The sequence below is a fragment of the Delphinus delphis genome, chromosome 9 (assembly GCF_949987515.2).
Source record: "Delphinus delphis chromosome 9, mDelDel1.2, whole genome shotgun sequence".
Lineage (NCBI taxonomy): Eukaryota > Metazoa > Chordata > Mammalia > Artiodactyla > Delphinidae > Delphinus > Delphinus delphis.
Window position 1 is genome coordinate 93877217 of NC_082691.1, and position 19877 is coordinate 93897093.

At 50.7% G+C, this 19877-nt stretch overlaps 1 protein-coding gene across 2 annotated transcripts; it reads left to right on the plus strand.

The window, feature by feature from the left end:
• The first annotated feature begins 286 nt into the window (after positions 1-286).
• ADCK2 (aarF domain containing kinase 2) lies at positions 287-18296 on the plus strand. Of its 2 annotated transcripts, XR_009520692.1 has the most exons (9): positions 287-1449; positions 3165-3311; positions 5449-5577; positions 6574-6669; positions 9350-9601; positions 10972-11100; positions 11934-11987; positions 15127-15253; positions 15692-15826. XR_009520692.1 is itself a non-coding variant. In XM_060021002.1 (8 exons), exons 1-8 carry the CDS (start codon positions 517-519, stop codon positions 15830-15832), a joined length of 1881 nt encoding a protein of 626 aa, XP_059876985.1. In that variant the 5' UTR covers positions 319-516; the 3' UTR covers positions 15833-18296. The 2 variants fall into 2 exon arrangements, 1 of the variants encoding a protein (XP_059876985.1); XM_060021002.1 differs by lacking the exon at positions 15127-15253 and having other exon boundaries at positions 319-1449; positions 15692-18296.
• The last annotated feature ends 1581 nt before the right edge of the window (positions 18297-19877 follow it).

The following is a 19877-nucleotide window of genomic DNA, read 5'->3' on the forward strand; positions in this document are numbered from 1 at the left end:
ACCCCGACCCGGGCTCTTGGCGCCGCGGCCCTCCGCACGGTCCCCCCAGCCCCACCCCGCGCAGGCCCTCAGCGCGCCGGCCGGCGTGCGCGGTGACCCTGCTGCGGCCCGGCTCTGTCTCCACCCGCGCGGCCACCTCGCGCGGGCCACGTCCCCGACCTGGGCCTGGCTTGGCTCCTCCGGCTCTCAGTTCCGAAAACCCTCGGGCCTCAGACCCAGGCGAGGTATCCGGCAGGGAGCGGGGACTGATGGGCCAGCCCTCCTGCGGCGGAGGCGGGGCAGGGTTGCGGGCCCGCGGGGCGGGGCGGCCCTGAGGAGGCAGGACTCGCAGCAGGACCCGGCAGAGGCTGCACACGCGAGGCGAGGTCTGAGCTCCCCGAGTCTCACAGCTGCCTCGCTTTCAAGTGGAATACTCAGCTGGGGCCCAGACTCAGGCCAGCCTTGCGGAAAGAAGGAACGAAGATGGGTGCTCCTTAAGTGGAGGCAGGCAGCCTGGACCGCGACCTCTGGGAGAGCATGGTGACCCCCTGGCGCTTCTCTGTCAGGGTCTGCTTGTCGCACCTAAGGGGCTTGGAGCTCAGAAAGGACCTCGGCCTTTTGAGACCCTCTGGGTGCTGTCGCAAGGCTAGACTCTGTTGGCTTCTGCTTGGCACTTTGCCCAAACTCATCTCAGCCTCTGAGGACATTGGCAAGGGGGTCCCTGAGAGCTTGTGTCGGCAAAGGACCAGTTGGAGTGACCTGGCTGAAAACGGGCCACTGGAGAGAGTCCCCCCGGAGCAGCGGCTAGGCTGCCTCCTTCTGCACTTGCGGATCTGGCTCCGCGCGGGGGCGCTCTTGGTGAAATTCTTCCCCCTCCTTTTACTCTATCCCCTCACCTACCTGGCTCCCAGCGTCTCCAGGCTCTGGCTCCACCTGCTTCTGAAAGCCACCGAGACCTCCGGTCCAACGTACATCAAACTCGGCCAGTGGGCCAGCACCCGGCGTGATCTCTTCTCAGAGGCTTTCTGTGCGCAGTTCTCCAAGCTGCACGTCCAGGTGACGCCCCATCCTTGGACCCACACTGAACACTTCCTACGGCAGGCCTTCGGAGAGGACTGGGGAAGGGTCCTTTGCTTTGAGAAGCAGGAGCCTGTGGGTTCCGGCTGCGTGGCCCAAGTGTACAAAGCACGTGCCAATCCTGCCTTCCTGGAGAATGACAGCATCCGGAGACTGGCCACAGCCTCCAGACTGCAGATTTCTTCGGAAGCCGGGAAAGTCCGGGGGCTGGGAGAGCTCCTTGGACACTTGGGGAAGGCGTGGAGGCCTCAAGGAAGTCTTGCCGACCAGTCATTTCTAGAAGGGCTGCTCTTCCCTAAAGCTGACCTGGTTGGATCGAATGCAGCCTTGTCTCAGGCTTCGGGACTCGCCCATGGACCACAGCCAGATCACCTCATCCCCGTGGCCGTGAAAGTAAGTGTTCTGATGTTTGCAGCCAGACCCTTCCCATTTCTAAAATCTCACCGACTCCACGGAGCTGCCCAGATCAGGAAGTCCCCCTTTGCAAGTCACCCCACATTGCCTTCCATTGATTTCTTTTAGCTTGACCGTTATCTGAGTGCCTGTGATGTGCAAGCTGTTTGATTTCTTGGCTTGAAGGAGTGGTGATGCGAATGGTCTGAAAGAGGAAAATGAAGAGGGTTTGGAGTTGGCTGTCGCTGTGGGTGGAGGACCCACCATTCAGCTGACCTCCTGCTCTGGGGTCAGGATAGATCGGAGACAGACTGTGTTAGGTGTGCTGTGGTGAGCCCAAGAGGGTGGCGTTCATTTTACAGAAGTGGTTTCCTTCTCTCTTTATTTGCAATCACCCCTTCCTGGGCTCCATCAACTCTTCTCTCCACACCTTTCCACCCCTGTTCAGCACGTCCCCAGGAGAACTGGCAGATGCTAGTAGCAAATACCTTGGTGCTCTCTTTTACCTCCTCAGATAAAACCCTCCCAAGGGTGCCTCACTCAGACCTACTGAGTTATACTTTCCAAGGGAAGAGCCTGGGCCTGGCTTTTTATAAATGCTGCAAATGATTCTCATCATTAGGCACATTTAGGAAACACTGGTCCAAAATATCTCGAAGGTTCCCTCTGCTCTGTGGGATACAAAAGGAGTGGATGCCTGCTGTATACCAGGAAACATGCCCGTCACGTCAGATGCATTGTTTAATCTTTATTAGATGCCCGAGATAGGCATTTTTTTTCTTATATCTTTATTTATACTCCACTTTATTCCTAAAAGGATTTGAGGTGGAGGTAGGGGTTATTGTCCGCATGGGGTTTTTTTGTTTGTTGTTTTGGCCATTCCACGCAGCGTGTGGGATCTTGGTTCCCTAACCAGGGATCGAACCGGCGCCCCCCTGCATTGGAAGCATATAGTCTTAACCACTGAACCACCAGGGAAGTCCCCTATATGCATGTTTTAAATGATAGAACAGGAGGCTGAGAGAAGTTGCACAGCTTGTCCAGTTTCATACAGGAAATGGGTTGCAGAACTGGAGTTTGAACTCTTTCCATTCCACCTCTGGAGTTCTGTGACTCTAGAGCAGTATTTTGCAGGCTTTGGACCACCTGACTCAGCTACCTGTACACTCAGTAAAATGCAGATTCCCAGCTCCCCTTCCAGCCAGTCTGATTCAGTACGTCTTTTCTTAAAATATTTATTTATTTATTTATTTGGCTGTGCTGGGTCTTAGTTGCAGCATGCATGTGGGATCTAGTTCCCTGATCAGGATCGAACCCGGGCCCCCTGCCTTGGGAGCGTGGAGTCTTAACCACTAGACCACCAGGGAAGTCCCTGACTCAGTAGGTCTTGGAGGAGATCTGGGAGTCCACATTTTCACCAAGCAACCCACGGTGACTTTTATGCTCACTATGTTTAGGAATCACTGATCTAAACTTAATGTATTTGGAAGGAGAAGCCCCCCTATTCTTCCCAGCAAAGCTGAGTGCCATGCAGGGGAGCTGCCCTCTGAGTCTCCTCAGGAAGATGCAAAGGGAGGAATGCAGGAGCATCCTGGGCGTTGGGACTGCTTCTCCTTTGCTCTGATGAGAAGCCTGCTGACTCTCCTTTGACAGTAGGACCCAGCCGTGGCTGGGTTGATTGATCCCTCCTATCTCACTGTGCCTCCTTTTGGCAGGTGTTGCACCCTGGCCTGCTTGCTCAGGTGCAGATGGACCTGCTGCTGATGAAGATGGGCAGCCGAGTCCTTGCACTTTTGCCAGGAATCAAGTGGCTCAGCTTGCCTGAGATTGTGGAGGAATTTGAGAAGCTCATGGTGCAACAGGTGAATTCTCTTTCCCTCAGTTGTAAATAGCACACAACAGTTTTTGCCATTAGCAGCTGCTTAGTAAATGCTGAATGGATGAGTATTTTCCCAGTGCGTTGTGGCTAATGTAGTATATTAGTCAGGATAGGTGATGCTAGCTGATATAACAAAGAATATCCAAATCTCAGTGACTTAATGCAACAATGTTATTTTTTGCTTATATGAAAGCTCCATGCAGGTGAACTGAGGGAGTGAGTGGCAGCTCTACTCCATAGTTATTCAGGGACCCAGTTTCCTCCCAAATTTGTCATCTGGGGTCAGTGTGGAATGGGGAGAGAGACCACGGAGGGTCATGTAAAGGATTCTGTGGCCAGGTCTGGAAGTGATATATATCACTTCTTCCCAGTCTACAGGTCAGAGCTTTAATCACACGGGCCCAGTGTAACTACAAGGGAGCTTGGGGAAGGCAGTCTTCCTTAGTGTCTGGGATGAAAATGAAATGATTCTGGTGGAACATATAGCATTATCTGTGCCACAATCAATGGCCGAACTCCAGAAGCAGAAGAAGAATTAGCGAAGTCACACACGGTGCCTTTGGTTTGCTTTGTTTCCGGGGTTAATGAGTAGACAAGGACCTCCTCCTTGTCCAGGGCCCTTGGGACACCTGTTTAAGTAGCCAGACTTGGTAAACATGCTGGAGGCTCTCAGGGCTCCAAGGAGGCATCTGTGCTGGCTTCCTGGCGGTTGGCACAGAAATTGGCAGGCTTTCAGAAGCAGTGTACCAAGTCTTCACTTATGTCCTCTGATTTAGGGTTTTAAGCCCCAGGGATGCATTTTAACGTTTAGAAAGCTTTGCTCTATGCTATGGAGTTGTGTAGGTTTGATAATAAAAGAAAATTAAAACAGAGAAAAATAACTTCTTTTCTGACACCCATCTTGGCATTAATCACTCTCAGTTCTACCATCTGAGCTTCAGTTCCCCTTTGAGAAGTCTGATAGGCATCATGGGATCCCATCACTTGAAGCTTAGACCTCTATAGCGCACCCCATTTATCTCAAAAATCAACTCTTCCTACCAGCTGTAGCTCTGAGTGGTCCAATCACGTTCCCAGCCTTGAAATCTTAGAGTCTGGGTGTATGTAGGGGGTGTATGTTCATTTATAAATTCATGTAACATGTATTAAGAACTGTGTTAGAAGCTGGTGAACTAAGAAAACAAGTGAGGTTTTCCTGTCCTCAAGGAATATATAGTAGTAGGAGGAGGGCTGATGTGAAATATTTGGAGAAAAAGCATGAGTTACAATAGGAGTCTCTACAGATTCGGTCGGGTTCAGCTGAGGCTCAAGAGGGGAAGTGGTCATTCCACCCTGAGGGTCCAGGCTCCCTAGGCTTGCGCTGACTCGCGAAAGGGCAGTGTTTGCAGTTGGCCCAAATGGGGGAAGAACATTGCAGTCAGGGGGAGTAAACAAGGCACTGACACGGGAGGCATCTGGCAGGCTGAGATGTTCAGCACTCTGCAGATTGGGTGCAGCTGGAGTTTGGGGAAGTAGAGGAAGGAGGAGGCGCCCCAAGAGATGGACCTGGAGAGAGACGCAGGGGCCAAACCATGGCCCACCTTGGACATCATCCTACTGAATGCAGACTCCGTCCTGCAGGTGGGGTGGGGGGGACACCAGAACATGGATTGGAGAGAGGGAAGATGGGGGACAGGGAGCCCAACTAGGACACCTCTGTTAGGGTTCAGGTGACTGGTTTTGAGTCACCGTGGGAGGAACAGTGGGATGGAAAAGGGGAACAGATCTGAGAGTGGTGAGGGCTGCAGAGTTGATGGCACTGAGTCTCCCATGGGTATGGAGGGTAAGAGAGAAGGTGTAATCTGCAGTGACTCGCAGGTGACTGGGGGCAGGGTGAACGTAAATTCAGTTTAGACAAGTTCTCCAGCGTGTCTGCTGTCTGCAGCTTGGAGCTCACGTCGTGGGGTAGGGATGGGGCTTGAGACTTCTGGGGCAGCCCGAGTTTCTTGGGAGTTCTGCAAGAGAGCAGGTGGGGAAGGCAGGTGAATCTCGGGACTTGCTAGCTCTTGGGGGGTTCAGATTTTGCTGTCTCTGGGCCCAGGCTACCCCTTCCCTCACCTCTTCTCTCCATTTCCCTGTAGATTGACCTGCGTTATGAAGCTCGGAATCTAGAACACTTCCAATGCAACTTCCTGAATGTGAACTCTGTCAAATTCCCCACCCCTCTGCGTCCCTTTGTCACCAGGGATGTCTTGGTGGAAACGTATGAAGTAAGACTGAGAGCTTCCCCTGGCCGCGCCTTTTACTCATAGTCAGGTTGTCTCCCCTTCACAGGAAGGCCTGAGTTGGAAAAGACAAAAGCCAAGAGAGCATGTGATTACTGCCTGTGAAACTGAGAGGGGTTTGGATACGCCTGAGGGTGGAAGGCAGCGTAGCAAGGTGGCTGAGAGCCTGGCCCTGACCTAAGACTTTCTGGATTTGGAAGTCTGCTCTGCCACTGTATTCGCTGGCTGGCTTCAGTTCCCTCCTGTACAACAGCAGGCAACCCTTCCTGCCTCGTAGGGTTGTCCCAAGAGTCAATGAAACATTGAATGCAAAATGCCCTCTGCACAGAGACTGCACGGCAAAAGTGCTCGACACAGAGAAAGTGCTCAACAAGTATTCCTGTCATGGCCTTAGCTGTCTCCTGGTTCAGTCTCCTTTGTAAAGATGGTAATGAGATCCAGAGGAGTGACCTGAATGACCCACTGTTACTAGCTGTGTGACTTTGAGCAAGTTACTTAAACTCTCTGGGCTTTAGTTCTTTTATTTGTTAATTAGGGATAACAAGATCTATCTCAATAGGCTGCTTTGACAATTAAATAACTAACCTATACGAAACACGAAACACGTACTGACTGGCTCCCCTTTCTTCTCTCTTCCTTTTCTTTTCCCTCCTGTGAGGTCACAGAGCTCATTCTTGTCCCCATTGGCTGATTCTTGACCAGAAACAAGCTCACCCTGACAGCAAAGCCTCTCTTACCTGTGGGTGGCAGTCGCTGGATTTCCTCCCTAGTAAACCTATGGGACTTGTTGATACGTGTTGTAGAAGGGAAGGTTAAAATTATCTTGTGGGTGACAGATTCATAGGGGCTCTAAGAAAGGAAAACCTCTCCGGGTCACTTCCCCATCAGTGGGAAGGCCGTGCGGGTGTGTCCCCGTGGAGACGAGGAGCGGGGCAGTCGTGGGCTGTGCAGGCTGAAGCTGTTCTCTCCCCCTTCCCCCAGGAGAGTGTGCCTGTGTCTAGTTACCAGCAAGCAGGGATTCCCGGGGACGTGAAGAGGAAGATTGCGCGGCTGGGGATCAACATGCTCCTGAAGATGGTGAGTTCACGGCAGGGCGGCCGCTCAGCTGGCACGCGGTGGAATTGTGTGTGGGAGGCGGGAGGTGGGGGACCCTGTTCGGCCGAGCAAACGGCTGCTGGCTGGAGAGGGTCAGCTCTAGAGATAGCCCAGCTGACCCAAACGCGCCTTCTTCTACAGCTTTCTGTTGAGCACTTTCTCCGTGTTATGCGCTGTGTCTCTGTGCAAGAGTGGGGAGGGAGACCCAGGCCCCACCCGACTTGCCTACAGTTTAGACAAACAGCCAAAGACCACCTCGGGTGTTACATGCTATTTCATTCATTCATTCAGCAAGTATTTGTTGAGCACCTGCTACGTGCCAGGCACTGAATTAAGTGCTGGATTTACAGTTGTGAGCAAAAGAGACATGACAACAATGTTCAGGGAACATCCCCGTTTAGTGGGAAGACAGGCGATGCGAAGTGGGTGAAGTACGGGTACCCGAGGGTCATTTAGGATGGGCCGTCCCAGCCCCAGGATTTGTTCAGGAAGTGGCACCATCTCCTCCGGGATGTGAAGGAAGTCTAGCTGTCTCCTTGGAGAGGATGGCCTGACAATAATTACTAATGAGTTGACACTCAAAAAAGGCTATAGTGAGCCCAAAGCAATATCAGTTATTTCATCACTAGTAGTAACAGCAGGAACCCAGCATTGTTAGCAGCTCATGTGTAGGAGCAAGGAAAGAAGATACACGGGCTTCCCTGGTGGCACAGTGGTTAAGAATCCGCCTGCCAATGCAGGGGACACGGGTTCAAGCCCTGGTCCGGGAAGATCCCACATGCTGCGGGGCAACTAAGCCCGTGAGCCACAACTACTGAGCCTGTGCTCTAGAGCCCACGAGCCACAACTACTGAGCCCACGTGCCACATCTACTAAGCCCGCGTGCTCTAGAGCCTGTGCTCTGCAACAAGAGAAGCCACCGCAATGAGAAGCCTGCGCACCACAACGAAGAGTAGCCCCCGCTCACTGTAACTAGAGAAAGCCCACGCACAGCAACAAAGACCGAACACAGCCAAAAATAATAAGTAAAAATAAATAAATTAAAAAAAAAAAGATACTGAGATTGTCGAGGGTCTGAACTCTTCCTGGTGGTTGGCACAGAAGAGAGTGGTCGAGGCACAGACAGCTGGTCTAGGATGCATAGTGAGGACGAGTGCCCAGGTCTGGGGGTACAGAATCGGGGTAGGAAGGAACCAGGCGTGTGGTCAGAGAGTAGGAGGAGAGAAACCAGGTAACCAAGGTGGAGCCGTGAGGGCCAGGCAGGTGGCAGAAGTGGGGCGGAGGTGGGAATGGGTGCGCCGAGCGGGACGGTGGTGTGGTGCAGGCAGACAGCACAGGAGGCTGTAAGCCAGACACCTGGAGAGGGCTCAGGGTGACAGGGGCTGGTGGTTGAGTGGCTCTGACTTCACCTCCAGCCCTGGGGTGCATGGGTATCGAGAATAGGTAGCCCTCACCCAAGGGGCTCCTGGAGAAGTGGGGTTGTCGCTGGAGAGCTGGGTTTCCACTGTCAGCACAGTGGAAGCTCAGTGGGGAGAGGACTTTGTCCCCAGTAACAGGGCTCCGAGGCGCACCGTGGGCCAGAGGGGAGGGTGCAGGGGGGAGTAGCTAGGGGAGAAGCAGTGCTAAGCAGCGCTCAGGAGTCGGGAGATCACAGGGGGCTTCCAGCTTGTGGGATCAAGGACCCTGGGGCTCAGCTAACAGCAAGGTGCCAGGAGGTTCTGTCCCAGGGTCGGGGGTCAGCTAGCCTTTGGTGACCGTATCCTACAGGTGTGCAGGCCCCGGCTTCCTCAGTTCCTGGGATTTCCACCAGGATAGCAGCCTCCCTTACCTCCAGCAGAGCCAGGATCTGGACTAGAAGGGTCCCTCGGTGACCTGCTGCCATGACCACCATGAGGGATGGGGTCTTTGGCCTGAATCCAGTAGAGGAAGGGCTCTGTGTTGGCTGGAAGGAGGCCCCCAGGAGCCCCTCCAGCAGCAGCTGTTCTGTACCTCTGCCCCGGGTCTCTCCTTCCCCTCATAGAAGGATTGCTGGTGGTTTCTATGCTCTTTCACAGCAGGCAGATTCCTGTTCCACAAAGTCATGCCTGACTTTCCCTCCATCACAGTGCCTGGGGCTTTCTTTCCTGCTTAGCAGGTTCAAAGCCATTTCTCCCAGCCTCCCCGATTCCATGTGCCAGTACAGCTGTCAGGATCACTGCTAGCCTTCCTCATGTGGATGGATGGAGGTAATGGAGGCAAAGTCTGATTTATGAAATATTTTTGAAGGAAGGAAGTTACATGAATTGTAAGAACTGAGAGGTTTGGGGAAAATCTGTCAACAATGACTAGATAATTTTTAATTTGAATATTAATTGCTCAACTCATAGAGTAAAAATAAGTCTCTTGAAATGCGGTTTGGTCTTTGATCATGTTCCCCTATGATCATTTTTAATGCTCTTTACTTTGAAAATAAATTTTCTCCTGAAAACATCAACCTGGCTTGTCCCTGTACAAATTTTCAATCAATGATATCAAGCTCTGAGGCTTTATAAAACGCACACCTCTCTGCCTTGTAATTCATCATCGAGAACTCGCGTCACCCTGGAAGCTTTTCCACACGTGGCCTCGTGGTGATGGGATGGTGAGGTTGACTTAGCCTAGAGTAGCTCTGATCTCTTCCCAGATATTTGTGGACAACTTTGTCCATGCGGACCTTCACCCTGGGAACATCCTGGTTCAGGGCGCCGACGGTCTTCCCAAGAGCCAAGAGGCGCAGCCTCAGCAGGTAGATGTCTGTGACGCGCTGGCAGTGGCTGTGACGCCTGCCCGGTGCCCGCTGTGCCTGGTGCTTCTGGACGCCGGCATTGTGGCCGAGCTGCAGGCTGCCGACCTGAGGAACTTCCGGGAAGTCTTCATGGCCGTGGTGATGGGGCAGGTGAGACCCACTGGGCTCTCGGGATTTGGGGGTGAATTTTTTAGGCCCTTGGGAACCTTGGGGCTCCTCAGCGTTTGTCATTCTTGTAAATGCCTGTGTTTGCCAAGGGCGCTCCTGATGGAAATGGGTGGAGCAGAGAGAGGAAGCGGGGAGAAGGAAGGGGAGCAGGACAATGAAGCTGCCGAAGGCTCTGTAGTCAGAACGGGCCTGCTCGAGCGGCTCATGGTTTGGAATGATGGGAAGACATGCCTCCTTCCCAAATGCTGTTGTTCTGGTGGTCTCTCTTCCTTCCTCAGTAAGTGTACAGCTGGGCCCTGGGAACGCTAGCTTCTTGACTGAATAACAGCCGCCCTGGTCTGTGCCATTTGCTGCGAGAAGGTGGGGCTGGTGAGAAGCAGCAGCTCAGGGAACTTATTCTCCAGGTGTGGGAAAACACATGATTGGGGCGGGTGTGGGGGGACATAAGTGGTTTTAACCCCTCACCCCGTGCCTCTGAGGGGCTCCAGTGGTTGAGAATTATTATTTAGCAAAAAGGACTCAGCGAAGCCTCTACTGAGTCAACCTAAAGTGCCACATCAAGGGGGACAGTGAATTCTCCAGCAAGAAAGACCCTGGGAAAGAGAAAGCTGGAAGAAAAGGCGAAATTCAGAGGAACCCCTGCTTAGGAGGCTTCTGAGGGGGCAGACCAGAGGCGTGAGCCTGAGCCAGGTAGAAAGGACCTCCTGGGCCGAGGTTCAACACTGAGGTGCAGTGGCTGGTGAGGGGGTGGGAGGTGCTCCTCTGCACAGGTTTGGGCAAAAGAAGAAGGTCACAGCCGAGGAGGAGGAGCCTGGCTCCTGGGCTGTGACCGCCGGGGCTGCGTGGGTGCTGGGGAGACCATGGAGGCTTTGATCAGGGGCTTCCTGGGTGGAGGAGGGGTGAGACGGCTGGAGCACAGAGGCTGGGTCAGCCGTGAGCAGGGAATTCTGTTCGGGCGGGAAGACCGCCCTCAAGGATGGTGTGGCTGGTCCAGGCTGGCGGCAGGTCCTGGTGGCTCTGGGCCAGGTGGGTTGGTCGGCAGTGCCGCGTAGCAGGCACTGGCTTTGCTGCTGGGCCTGGGTGGCCTTGGAGGCAAAGGAGACAGTGCAGCTCCTTTCCTTGACTATGCTGAGTATAGGTGGGGCCCCACTGCCCAAGACAAGCTGCAAAAGACCTTGACTATTTACCAGGTATGGCGGGGCGGGGAAGTAAAGCTAAAAAAGGATGGGTGGCCAAAAGCAGGGTGGTAGAAAATTTGGGGCGGAAACAACTAGGATATGAAGAAGTTTGGGCAGAGCATCTAGTTTTATGCCCTCTTGACTCTACCAAGTTTTTTCTTTTGCGTCTTCCAGGGCCAAAGAGTGGCTGAGCTCATCCTGCATCATGCCCGGGCCAGTGAGTGCAAGGATGTGGAGGGATTTAAGGCTGAGATGGCCAGGCTGGTGACCCAGGCCAGGAAGAACACCATCACGCTGGAAAAGGTGAGCAGGCCACTCCAGGCGCAGGGGCCTCGGGGTGTTTACTGATCTTGCCCTTGGACACAGCAAACCACAGGTCTAAGGGAGGCCTCTTCATGGGGGGAAGTCTCGAGGGGCTTGGGTTTTCAGGCAGATAAAGAACAAAGCTTTTCCTCTGCCCACATCTTTGAGGTGTGAGGAGGCCCTCTGGAATCCCGGCTTTCAAGAGCGGCTCCTTGACCAGGCTCTCCTGGGTGGCTGCTGGGACGGTGACATATGTAGTGCTGCATACCTGCCCTGCCCAGACTGGGGGTCAGCTGTTCTGCTGCCTTATGTCCGTGGAGCTCAGCGGAGCATGGCGGTGGGGCGAGGGAGGACTGAGGCCCCTGAGCAGACAGAGGACATACCGAATGTTCACGCCCTCTATTTAGACCTGCAGCAGAGCCCACTTGGTATTCTGCACACAGTTCTGACAAACCTGAGTTTTCTTCCCAAGTTCATTCCCAAGTCCACGCTAGCTGGAGCGAGTCAGAACAAGAGGTGGCCCACTGGCAGTGGGGAGCGGCAGCGGGCTCCCCGGCGCTGCCTGTCTTATTGATTCCGAAGTGATGTCTGTGTGTGCCGGGAGTGTGGGGGTAGAGGCCTCCAGGCTGGTCCTTCCGAGGGGTCTTTGAACTCAGCTGTGAGGTGCAAGTTGGGCTTGTGTGCATGCAGTCCTTTCTGGGATTTGTCAGGCAGTCTGTTTCTGCTCACTGCTGTGTGTGTGTGCGTGCGTGCGTGTGGCCGTGGGACGGGCAAGGGAGAAGGGGTTCCCGGGGGCTCTGCAGCCTCTGCAGACTCTTTATTCTGTTTTCCAGCTTCAAGTTTCCATCCTTCTCTCGAATGTCTTTAAGTTGCTGATGACTCACAAGGTGAGGTCTGGGTGGAGAGCTCGCCCTCTGGTCAGGCAGGAGGGGAGGGATCTGGGGAAGGTGGGTGGCCTCAGGGTGGTGACAGGTACTTTTCTTATGTGAGATCTTGTTTTTGAAAACGTTGCATGCCCCGATCCCTGTGGTGAAGAGTGCTGTTTCTGTTTCTTGACGTCTGGCAAGATCTTTCCTTGGTCACGTTGTGATCCCACATTGGCGGGGTTTTTGGTGAAAAACTTGTTTTCCAAAACTTTTGACAGGTTCCATTTTAAAAATGACTTAGGGCTTCCCTGGTGGCGCAGTGGTTGAGAGTCCGTCTGCCGATGCGGGGGACATGGGTTCATGCCCCGGTCCGGGAGGATCCCACATGCCGCGGAGCGGCTGGGCCCGTGAGCCATGGCTGCTGAGCCTGCGGGTCCGGAGCCTGTGCTCCACAGTGGGAGAGGCCACAACAGTGAGAGGCCCGTGTACCGCAAAAAAAAAAAAAAAAAAAAAAAAAAAGGAAAAAAAAAATGACTTAAATATCACCTTAGGATTGGGGAAAGCTTTAATCATTGCTAGGGGGCTGGCTTGGAGAGAACCTGGAATGAACATACACTCCTGGGAGTTCAGTTGCACGGGACGGGGAGCCGGAGGGTGAGGCTCACAGCCAGCTCTGCACCAACCAGCTCTGACCTGCTCAAGTCTCTCCAAGTCTCCCCGGGGCCGCTGGGAGGGCCGGATGAGGCCTTGACAACGGTAGCAGTGTGCCGTGACTCCCCTCTACGCAACTAATTTAGCTGTGTAACATTTATTAGTATCTGATTTAATCCCCGCAACATTCCTCGAGGCCGGCACCGAGCAACTCACCCCCGGCCAGGTGGCCCCCATGGTAGTGCCCGACCCTGTGCCCGCAGCCCGACTGCGGAGCCCCACTCCCAGCTGCTTTGTTCTCTGGCCTCCGGTGCTCCCGCTGGCACACAGCCTTCCTCATACACTGCGTGGGACACAACAGTTACCAGAGCTTTAGATGTTTGCTGTTGTCATTGTGATTCTCAGGACAGGACAGCAGAAAGAGGGCCAATCGAGTACAGCCACTCTATTCAAGTGCTTCACCAGGCACTTAATTTAAAACAATTCAAAACATTTTAAATTGCGGTTAAAAAAATAATATAAAATTTACCCTTACCCATCTCCAAGTGCACATCTCAGCGGTGTCAACCACATTCACAAAGTTGTGTAACAGATCTCTAGAGCTCTAGAATTTTCTCATCTTGCAAAACTAAAACTCTGTATCTACTGAACAAAAACTCCCCATGCCTCTCTCCCCGCCAGCCCCTGGCAACCACTGTTCCACTTTCTGTGTCCATGATTTGGATGACTCTAGATTTCTCATATAGTAGAATCATAAGATATTTGTACTTCTGTGACCAGCTTATTTCACTTGATGTAATGTTCTTGAGGTTCATGTACTTTGTAGCAGGTGATAGGATTGCCTTTTTTTTAAAGACTAAATAATATTCCATTGTATGTATATACTGTATTTTCTTTATTCGTGCATCCTTTGATGGACATTTGGGCCACTTCTACCTCTTGGCTACTAAGAACAATGCTGCAATGAACACGGGTGTGCGAATGTCTCTTTGAGATCCTGCTTTCAATTCTTTTTGGATATTTATGCAGAAGTGGGATTGCTAGATCACATAGTTTCTTTTAAATTCAAGTACAGTTGATTTACAGATGGTATTTCTTTTAGTTTTTGGGGAAGCTCCATATTGTCTTCCATAGCCTGCACAATCTTACATTCCCACGATGAGTGTGCATTTGTAACATGCCGCTTTCTCCTGATCAGCCATATGACTCCCCAGACAAGTTTTTGGGCCTTAGCTGGGAAAAATACCCCTTATTTATTTATTTATTTTAAAATATTTAAATATTTATTTATATATGGCTGCATTGGGTCTTTGTTGCTGGTGTGGGCTTTCTCTACTTGTGGCGAGAGGGCTACTCTTCATTGTGGCGCACGGGCTTCTCTTGTTGCGGAGCACGGGCTCTAAGTGCTCGGGCTTCAGTAGTTGTGTTACGTGGGCTCAGTAGTTGTGGCTCACGGGCTTTAGAGTGGAGGCTTAGTAGTTGTGGCACACGGATTTAGTTGCTCCGTGGCATGTGGGGTCTTCCCGGACCAGGGCTCGAACCTGTGTCCCCTGCATTGGCAGGCAGATTCTTAACTACTGCGCCACCAGGGAAGTCCCCTTTACTTTTTTTTTTTTTTAATAAATTTATTTATTTATTTTTGGCTGCATTGGGTCTTCGTTGCTGTGCACAGGCTTTCTTTTTAGTTGCGGCAAGCAGGGGCTACTCTTTGCTGTGGTGCATGGGCTTCGCGCTGCGGTGGCTTCTCTTGTTGTGGAGCACAGGCTCTTGGCACACGATCTTCCAGTAGTTGTGGCTGGCTCGTGGGCTTAAGAGCGCAGGCTCAGTAGTTGTGATGCATGGGCTTAGTTGCTCCATGTGGGATCTTCCCAGACCAGGGCTCAAACCCGTGTCCCCTGCATTGGCAGGCAGATTCTTAACCACTGCACCACCAGGGAAGTCCCCAGTCCCCTTTACTTTTTTTTTTTTTTTTTTTTTGCAGTATGTGGGCCTCTCACTGTTGTGGCCTTTCCCATTGCGGAGCACAGGCTCCGGACGCGCAGGCTCAGCGGCCATGGCTCATGGGCCCAGCCACTCCGCAGCATGTGGAATCTTCCTGGACCGGGGCATGAACCCGTGTCCCCTGCATTGGCAGGCGGACTCTCAACCACTGCACCACCAGGGAAGCCCCACCTTTACTTTTTTTTTTGTTTGTTTTTTTTGTTTTTGTTTTTGTTTTTTTTTTGCGGTACGTGGACCTCTCACCGCTGTGGCCTCTCCCGTTGCGGAGCACAGGCTCCGGACGCGCAGGCCCAGCGGCCATGGCCCACGGGCCCAGCCACTCCGCGGCATGTGGGATCTTCCCAGACCGGGGCACAAACCTGCGTCCCCTGCATCGGCAGGCGGACTCTCAACCACTGTGCCACCAGGGAAGCCCCCCCCCCTTTACTTTTAACAAAGATTATTTCCCCATGAGTCAACCTTCCATTGCCTGACCTTCTGTCCACCTGAAAAGAGATTCTTGTTCTAGGTTTAAATGCTGGCTCTACTCTTCCTCACCCAGAGGCCTTGAGCAAGTCACCACCTGAGCCACCCTGAGCCTTAGCTTCCTTATCTACTGAACGGAGATAATGAGAGTACTTTTGAGAATTAATTGGGTAATCCTCGTAAATTGTTATTACTATTAACCTGGCTCCAAAGGGGAAGAAACTCTGCTGTATTTGAGCAAAGCCAGTTGTGCTTGGTCTCAAAAAGACTACTGTGGATTTTGAAGAATGACCCTTATTTAGATTTCTGGTTCCCGGTGTAGCTGTAAACTATTCACTTTAGTATTTTTAAGTCATTCACACACACACTTCCCCTAGAGAAGAGCTGTACACACTGCATCCCCTATATTTTCCTTAATTTCTAGTAGATGGGGGTTGGGTGAGTAGATGAGATGGTGGGAAAAATGACTGGGTAGGGAAAAGAATGTTAGGTAGATGATAAAAATCACATGGGCAGGTAGATGAGGCCGGGAGTGGATGGTGACATGTTACCCAGGACACTCTGTATATCAGTGGGCTTCGGAAAGAACAGCTGTTTTTCTGTTTCAGGTAAAGCTTGAGAGCAACTTTGCCTCAATTGTGTTTGCCATCATGGTGTTGGAGGGGCTTGGCCGCTCACTGGACCCTAAACTGGACATCCTGGAGGCAGCAAAGCCCTTCCTTCTGCCAGGACTAGCGACCTCCCGCTGACTGCAGCAGTGGGTGCTTCATCTCAACTGGAGGCCACTCCCAACAGCCTCTCCTGTGGCAGCTTGAACATTCTAAAATTGGGATTGTGGAAGACCTGCCACTGCTTTTCACTCCGATTTGGTTTCAGGCATCTGTCTTAAAAGCTTTGGGTTAGTTGGAGAAGTAAAGGGAAAGAAGGTCCTCTCGGTTCAGTCGTGGAAGCTGTGCCTGGTGTCAGGGAGACTCTATTTCAGGGAAAATGTTCTCTGAAGGAGGACGAATAAACTTATTTTGTTTTCTGGTTTTTCCCTCTTCTCATCTTAACCCTCTGTACTCCCGGATCAGGTGGGTCCTGCTGGTTGTTTCCAGACTCTGATATCTAGGTTAGAAAATGTCATAGACTCCTGTCGGCCCATGGCTTCCAAATGTCTTTTGTCTTTTGTTTTTTTTGGTGCACTGCTTGCGGGATCTTAGTTCCCCGACCGGGGACTGAACCCGGGCCCTCGGCAGTGAAAGCACAGTCCTAACCACTGGACCACCAGGGAATTCCCCACAGTATTTTGTGTTTTTTGTTTGTTTGTTTTGTTTCAAATGTTTTGATTATGTGCCCTGTTGGTAAAAAGTTGCGTATATTTATATATACATGCACATATATCAGTTTTATACAGGTGCTACCATCACTAGCCATTCTCTGGAGGCACAGCCTTCACTTAGGGCAAGTTTCACTGTATCTCAAATTATCCTCTGGACAATTTAAAATATTTTTTTGCCAACCTCTTGCTAAGTTGTATTATAAGGTAAAAGGAAAAAAACCACAATGATTAATGGTTAATGTGACATACTAGAGATAGGAACAGAATCAGCTCTGCCGTTCTTCTTAAAGATCCCCTGCGCTCACATATTAGCATTTAGATTCTGGTTTTTCTGAGCAACGTTCAGGCCCTTGTGCATTTGCCCAGGGTTAATTTCAGTTAATATTAATATAAAGATAATATAATAAGTACATCCTGTTAACCAGGACTGGAAATCCACGGTAGCACTCAGTGACACTCCAGCAGTGAAGGAAGGGGTGGCGGCCACTGCCGCCCTCTGCACTGGGCTCATCTACGGACTATTGTCTCAAAGCTGGTCTGACGTGTGTCTGGCCCACATGGATGTAGAGGGTCGCAGGGTCAGCTTGTAGAGTGGATATCAGTAAAGCTTAATTTCTTGTTTTTGATAAAAATAGTATTTTCCCCACATTCCAGTGGATTCTCCTGCTTGTTTTGGAGACCACGGCTCTAGACAGTGAGTGGAAGCTCAAGCCTCCCTGCTCTCTAAAAGTCCTGCTCTGACCACAGGACTAGATCCTTTCATTCTTTCCTTCTTAAGGCTAAAGGTTCTGTCTTTTAGGGAACAACTAAGGTTTAGTTGGACAGAGATTCCTTTGGTGCAGTTTTTTTTTCAGAGGGGTGGAGATGTTGTTTGTACCTTCCAGGTCTTGAGGGGAGGGCATTGGAATCAGGCAGTGAGGTGCTGGGGGGCTCCAGGTAGCCCTGTTCAGCTCCCTCCTCATGAGCAAGCCAGCTAGACATTCGGCACATACAGTTACACTGTGGGGCGAGAGAAGGGGGCACTGACATACAGCAGGTGTCTCCCTGAGCGAACACCAGCACCACTGAGCCTTCCTTTAAAGCCAATGGATTCCATCAACCCACTGTGACATGTATTAGTTATCTATCACTGCATACAAACTACCCCCAAATGTAGCAGTTTAATACGACTACACTTGTTACCTCATAGTCTCTGCAGGTCAGAAATGTGGGTGCAGCTCAGCCGGTCCTCTGCTTAGTCTTGCACACCTGCAGGCATCTTGGGGCTCCACTGGGGTGTTTGATACCAAGCTCACTCATGTAGCTTCTTGTGGGCTGTTGGACCGAGGGCCTCAGTTCCTCAGGAGCCATTACAGCAGCAACAGAAAACGAACACAGGCTGGATTGAAGAGGAGAAAAATGGTTAATGGTTGTGCTTTAATACAGATAATTTGCTGATTTTTAAAATAAGTATCTTAAAAATGCTAAACTTGATTTGTACGTTCATCTTCATAAGGAGAAAAGGCTACTTCTTGGGTATAAGTAGATAAAGTGTCCAGCAGGGCATCTCCCCGAAGGAAGATCACAGCTCAATCCCACTAAGGTAGAGAGAACAAGATTCATTTCTGTGTCACTAAAACCACTGGAAAGACAAGTTCCTTTCTTCTTTACAAGGCTTATAGGGAAAGGGAGATCAAACAAGCCTTTAAAAGTAGAAAATTAGGGAGTTCCCTGGTGGTCAGTGGTTAGGGCTCGGCGCTTTCACGGCTGTGGCCCAGGTTCAATCCCTGGTCAGGGAACTGAGAACCCACAAGCCTTGCAGCGAGGCCAAAAAAGCCCCCCAAAACCAAAAACCAAAAAAAATAAAAATAAAAAAAGTAGAAAATTAAATAAACATGAAGTTGTGTAAACAAGTTTTTTTTTTTTCTCCTTCCTTCCTCATCCCCCTGCTGTGTTCTCTATTTCTAGCTATGGGATAGATTTTTGATTTGGGGTTAGATGCTATAATGTTAGGCCATTTAAAGTCTGTCCTCACAGTTTGTTGTCTCACAGTTTGAATCTGATTTGCATGTCGAAGCTGAGAGCTCAGTGTCTGGGCTTGGCATCCTTTCCCTCACCTTCTAAAATGCATCCATTCAAATAGTGTGCTTATCTGAGAACCAAAAAGAGGGTCGTCATGCAAGCTGCAAAAGGCAGTCAGGGATATTTGCCCTTGGAGTTTTTAGAGCATGTCTGCAAAACAAATATGCGTCACTGTTACATAGTCAAAATAGTTTACTGATTGGGACCCTAAACTTTTTATAGCAAAAAATCAGAATTTGTGATGCAAAACATTAGAGCTAAGGACCCCACAAATGGTCTGTAGAACAATATTGCTTTAAATACAAGCCAGCATTAAAGTTAAAACTTTTTATTTTGTAATTCAGCAAGAAGGGGAAGGTAAATGAATTTTAGTTTACCTGAAAAGCTTTTGCTACCAGGAAAGGAAAGTATTAACAAAGCAATAAAAAATTGCTGAGCACATGCTGTGGGCCAGGTACTCTGTTAAATGGCTGATGAAAGGCACTGAGGCTTGGAGAAGTGACTTGTCCAAATTCATAGAGCTAATTGTTGGCAGAGCTGAGGTTTGAACTCCAGATCTTCAGACTCAAGTTCTATGCTTTTTTGTGTGTTTACGCTGTTTTTTTTTTTGGTTTTTTTTTTTTTTTTTTTTTTTGTGGCCTAGGAATCACAGCATTGTTCTTTCCTGGGAGCAAGGCAGGCAGCTGCATAATATGGGCAGAGAGCTCCCTTAGGAAGGATGGAAAGCCCTGTCCTCCCAATTCGTGAACTTCCTATCTTAGTGATTTGTATATGTCACTAGGAAGGGTAAGCGGTGAATGGTAGCCCAGAGAAAGCCACACTATTGCATGTCAGCTGGGAAGTCAACTTGCACCCAGAAAATAGTAAATTCTTTCCTATAATTTATATACTTAGAAGTTAGGAGGGCAGGAAAAGGCAGGGTGTGGGGGGATGAGTCCTATAGGGCTAGAAGTCAATCAATAAGTTCTTCAGAAGGGCATCATAGTAATCATAGCTTTATGTAAGCCTCTCTCCAGGGAGAGGGGTTTCCAGTTACAGGGCACATGGAGGCCCATATCTTGCCACAGAAGTAGTGTCAGTTATATTCAATGCACTCAAATCCCTAAATTCAGGTCTACATTTCTCTCAAAAATTTCCTATTCTTCATGCTTATGACTCAGTGTGAAGTCTTCAGTGCTGGGCAGGTGATCCATTTCAAATCGAAATCTCCAAGGTGTGAGGCTGGCAGGTTAAGTTTATAATTTAATCAAATCTGGAAGTTCTTGGGAAAACTATAACCTGTAAGTGGGGACCTTAAGAATTTTGGGGGACTTCCCTGGTGGCGCAGTGGTTGGGAGTCCACCTGCCAATGCAGGGGACACGGATTCGTGCCCCGGTCCGGGAAGATCCCACATGCCGCAGAGCAACTAAGC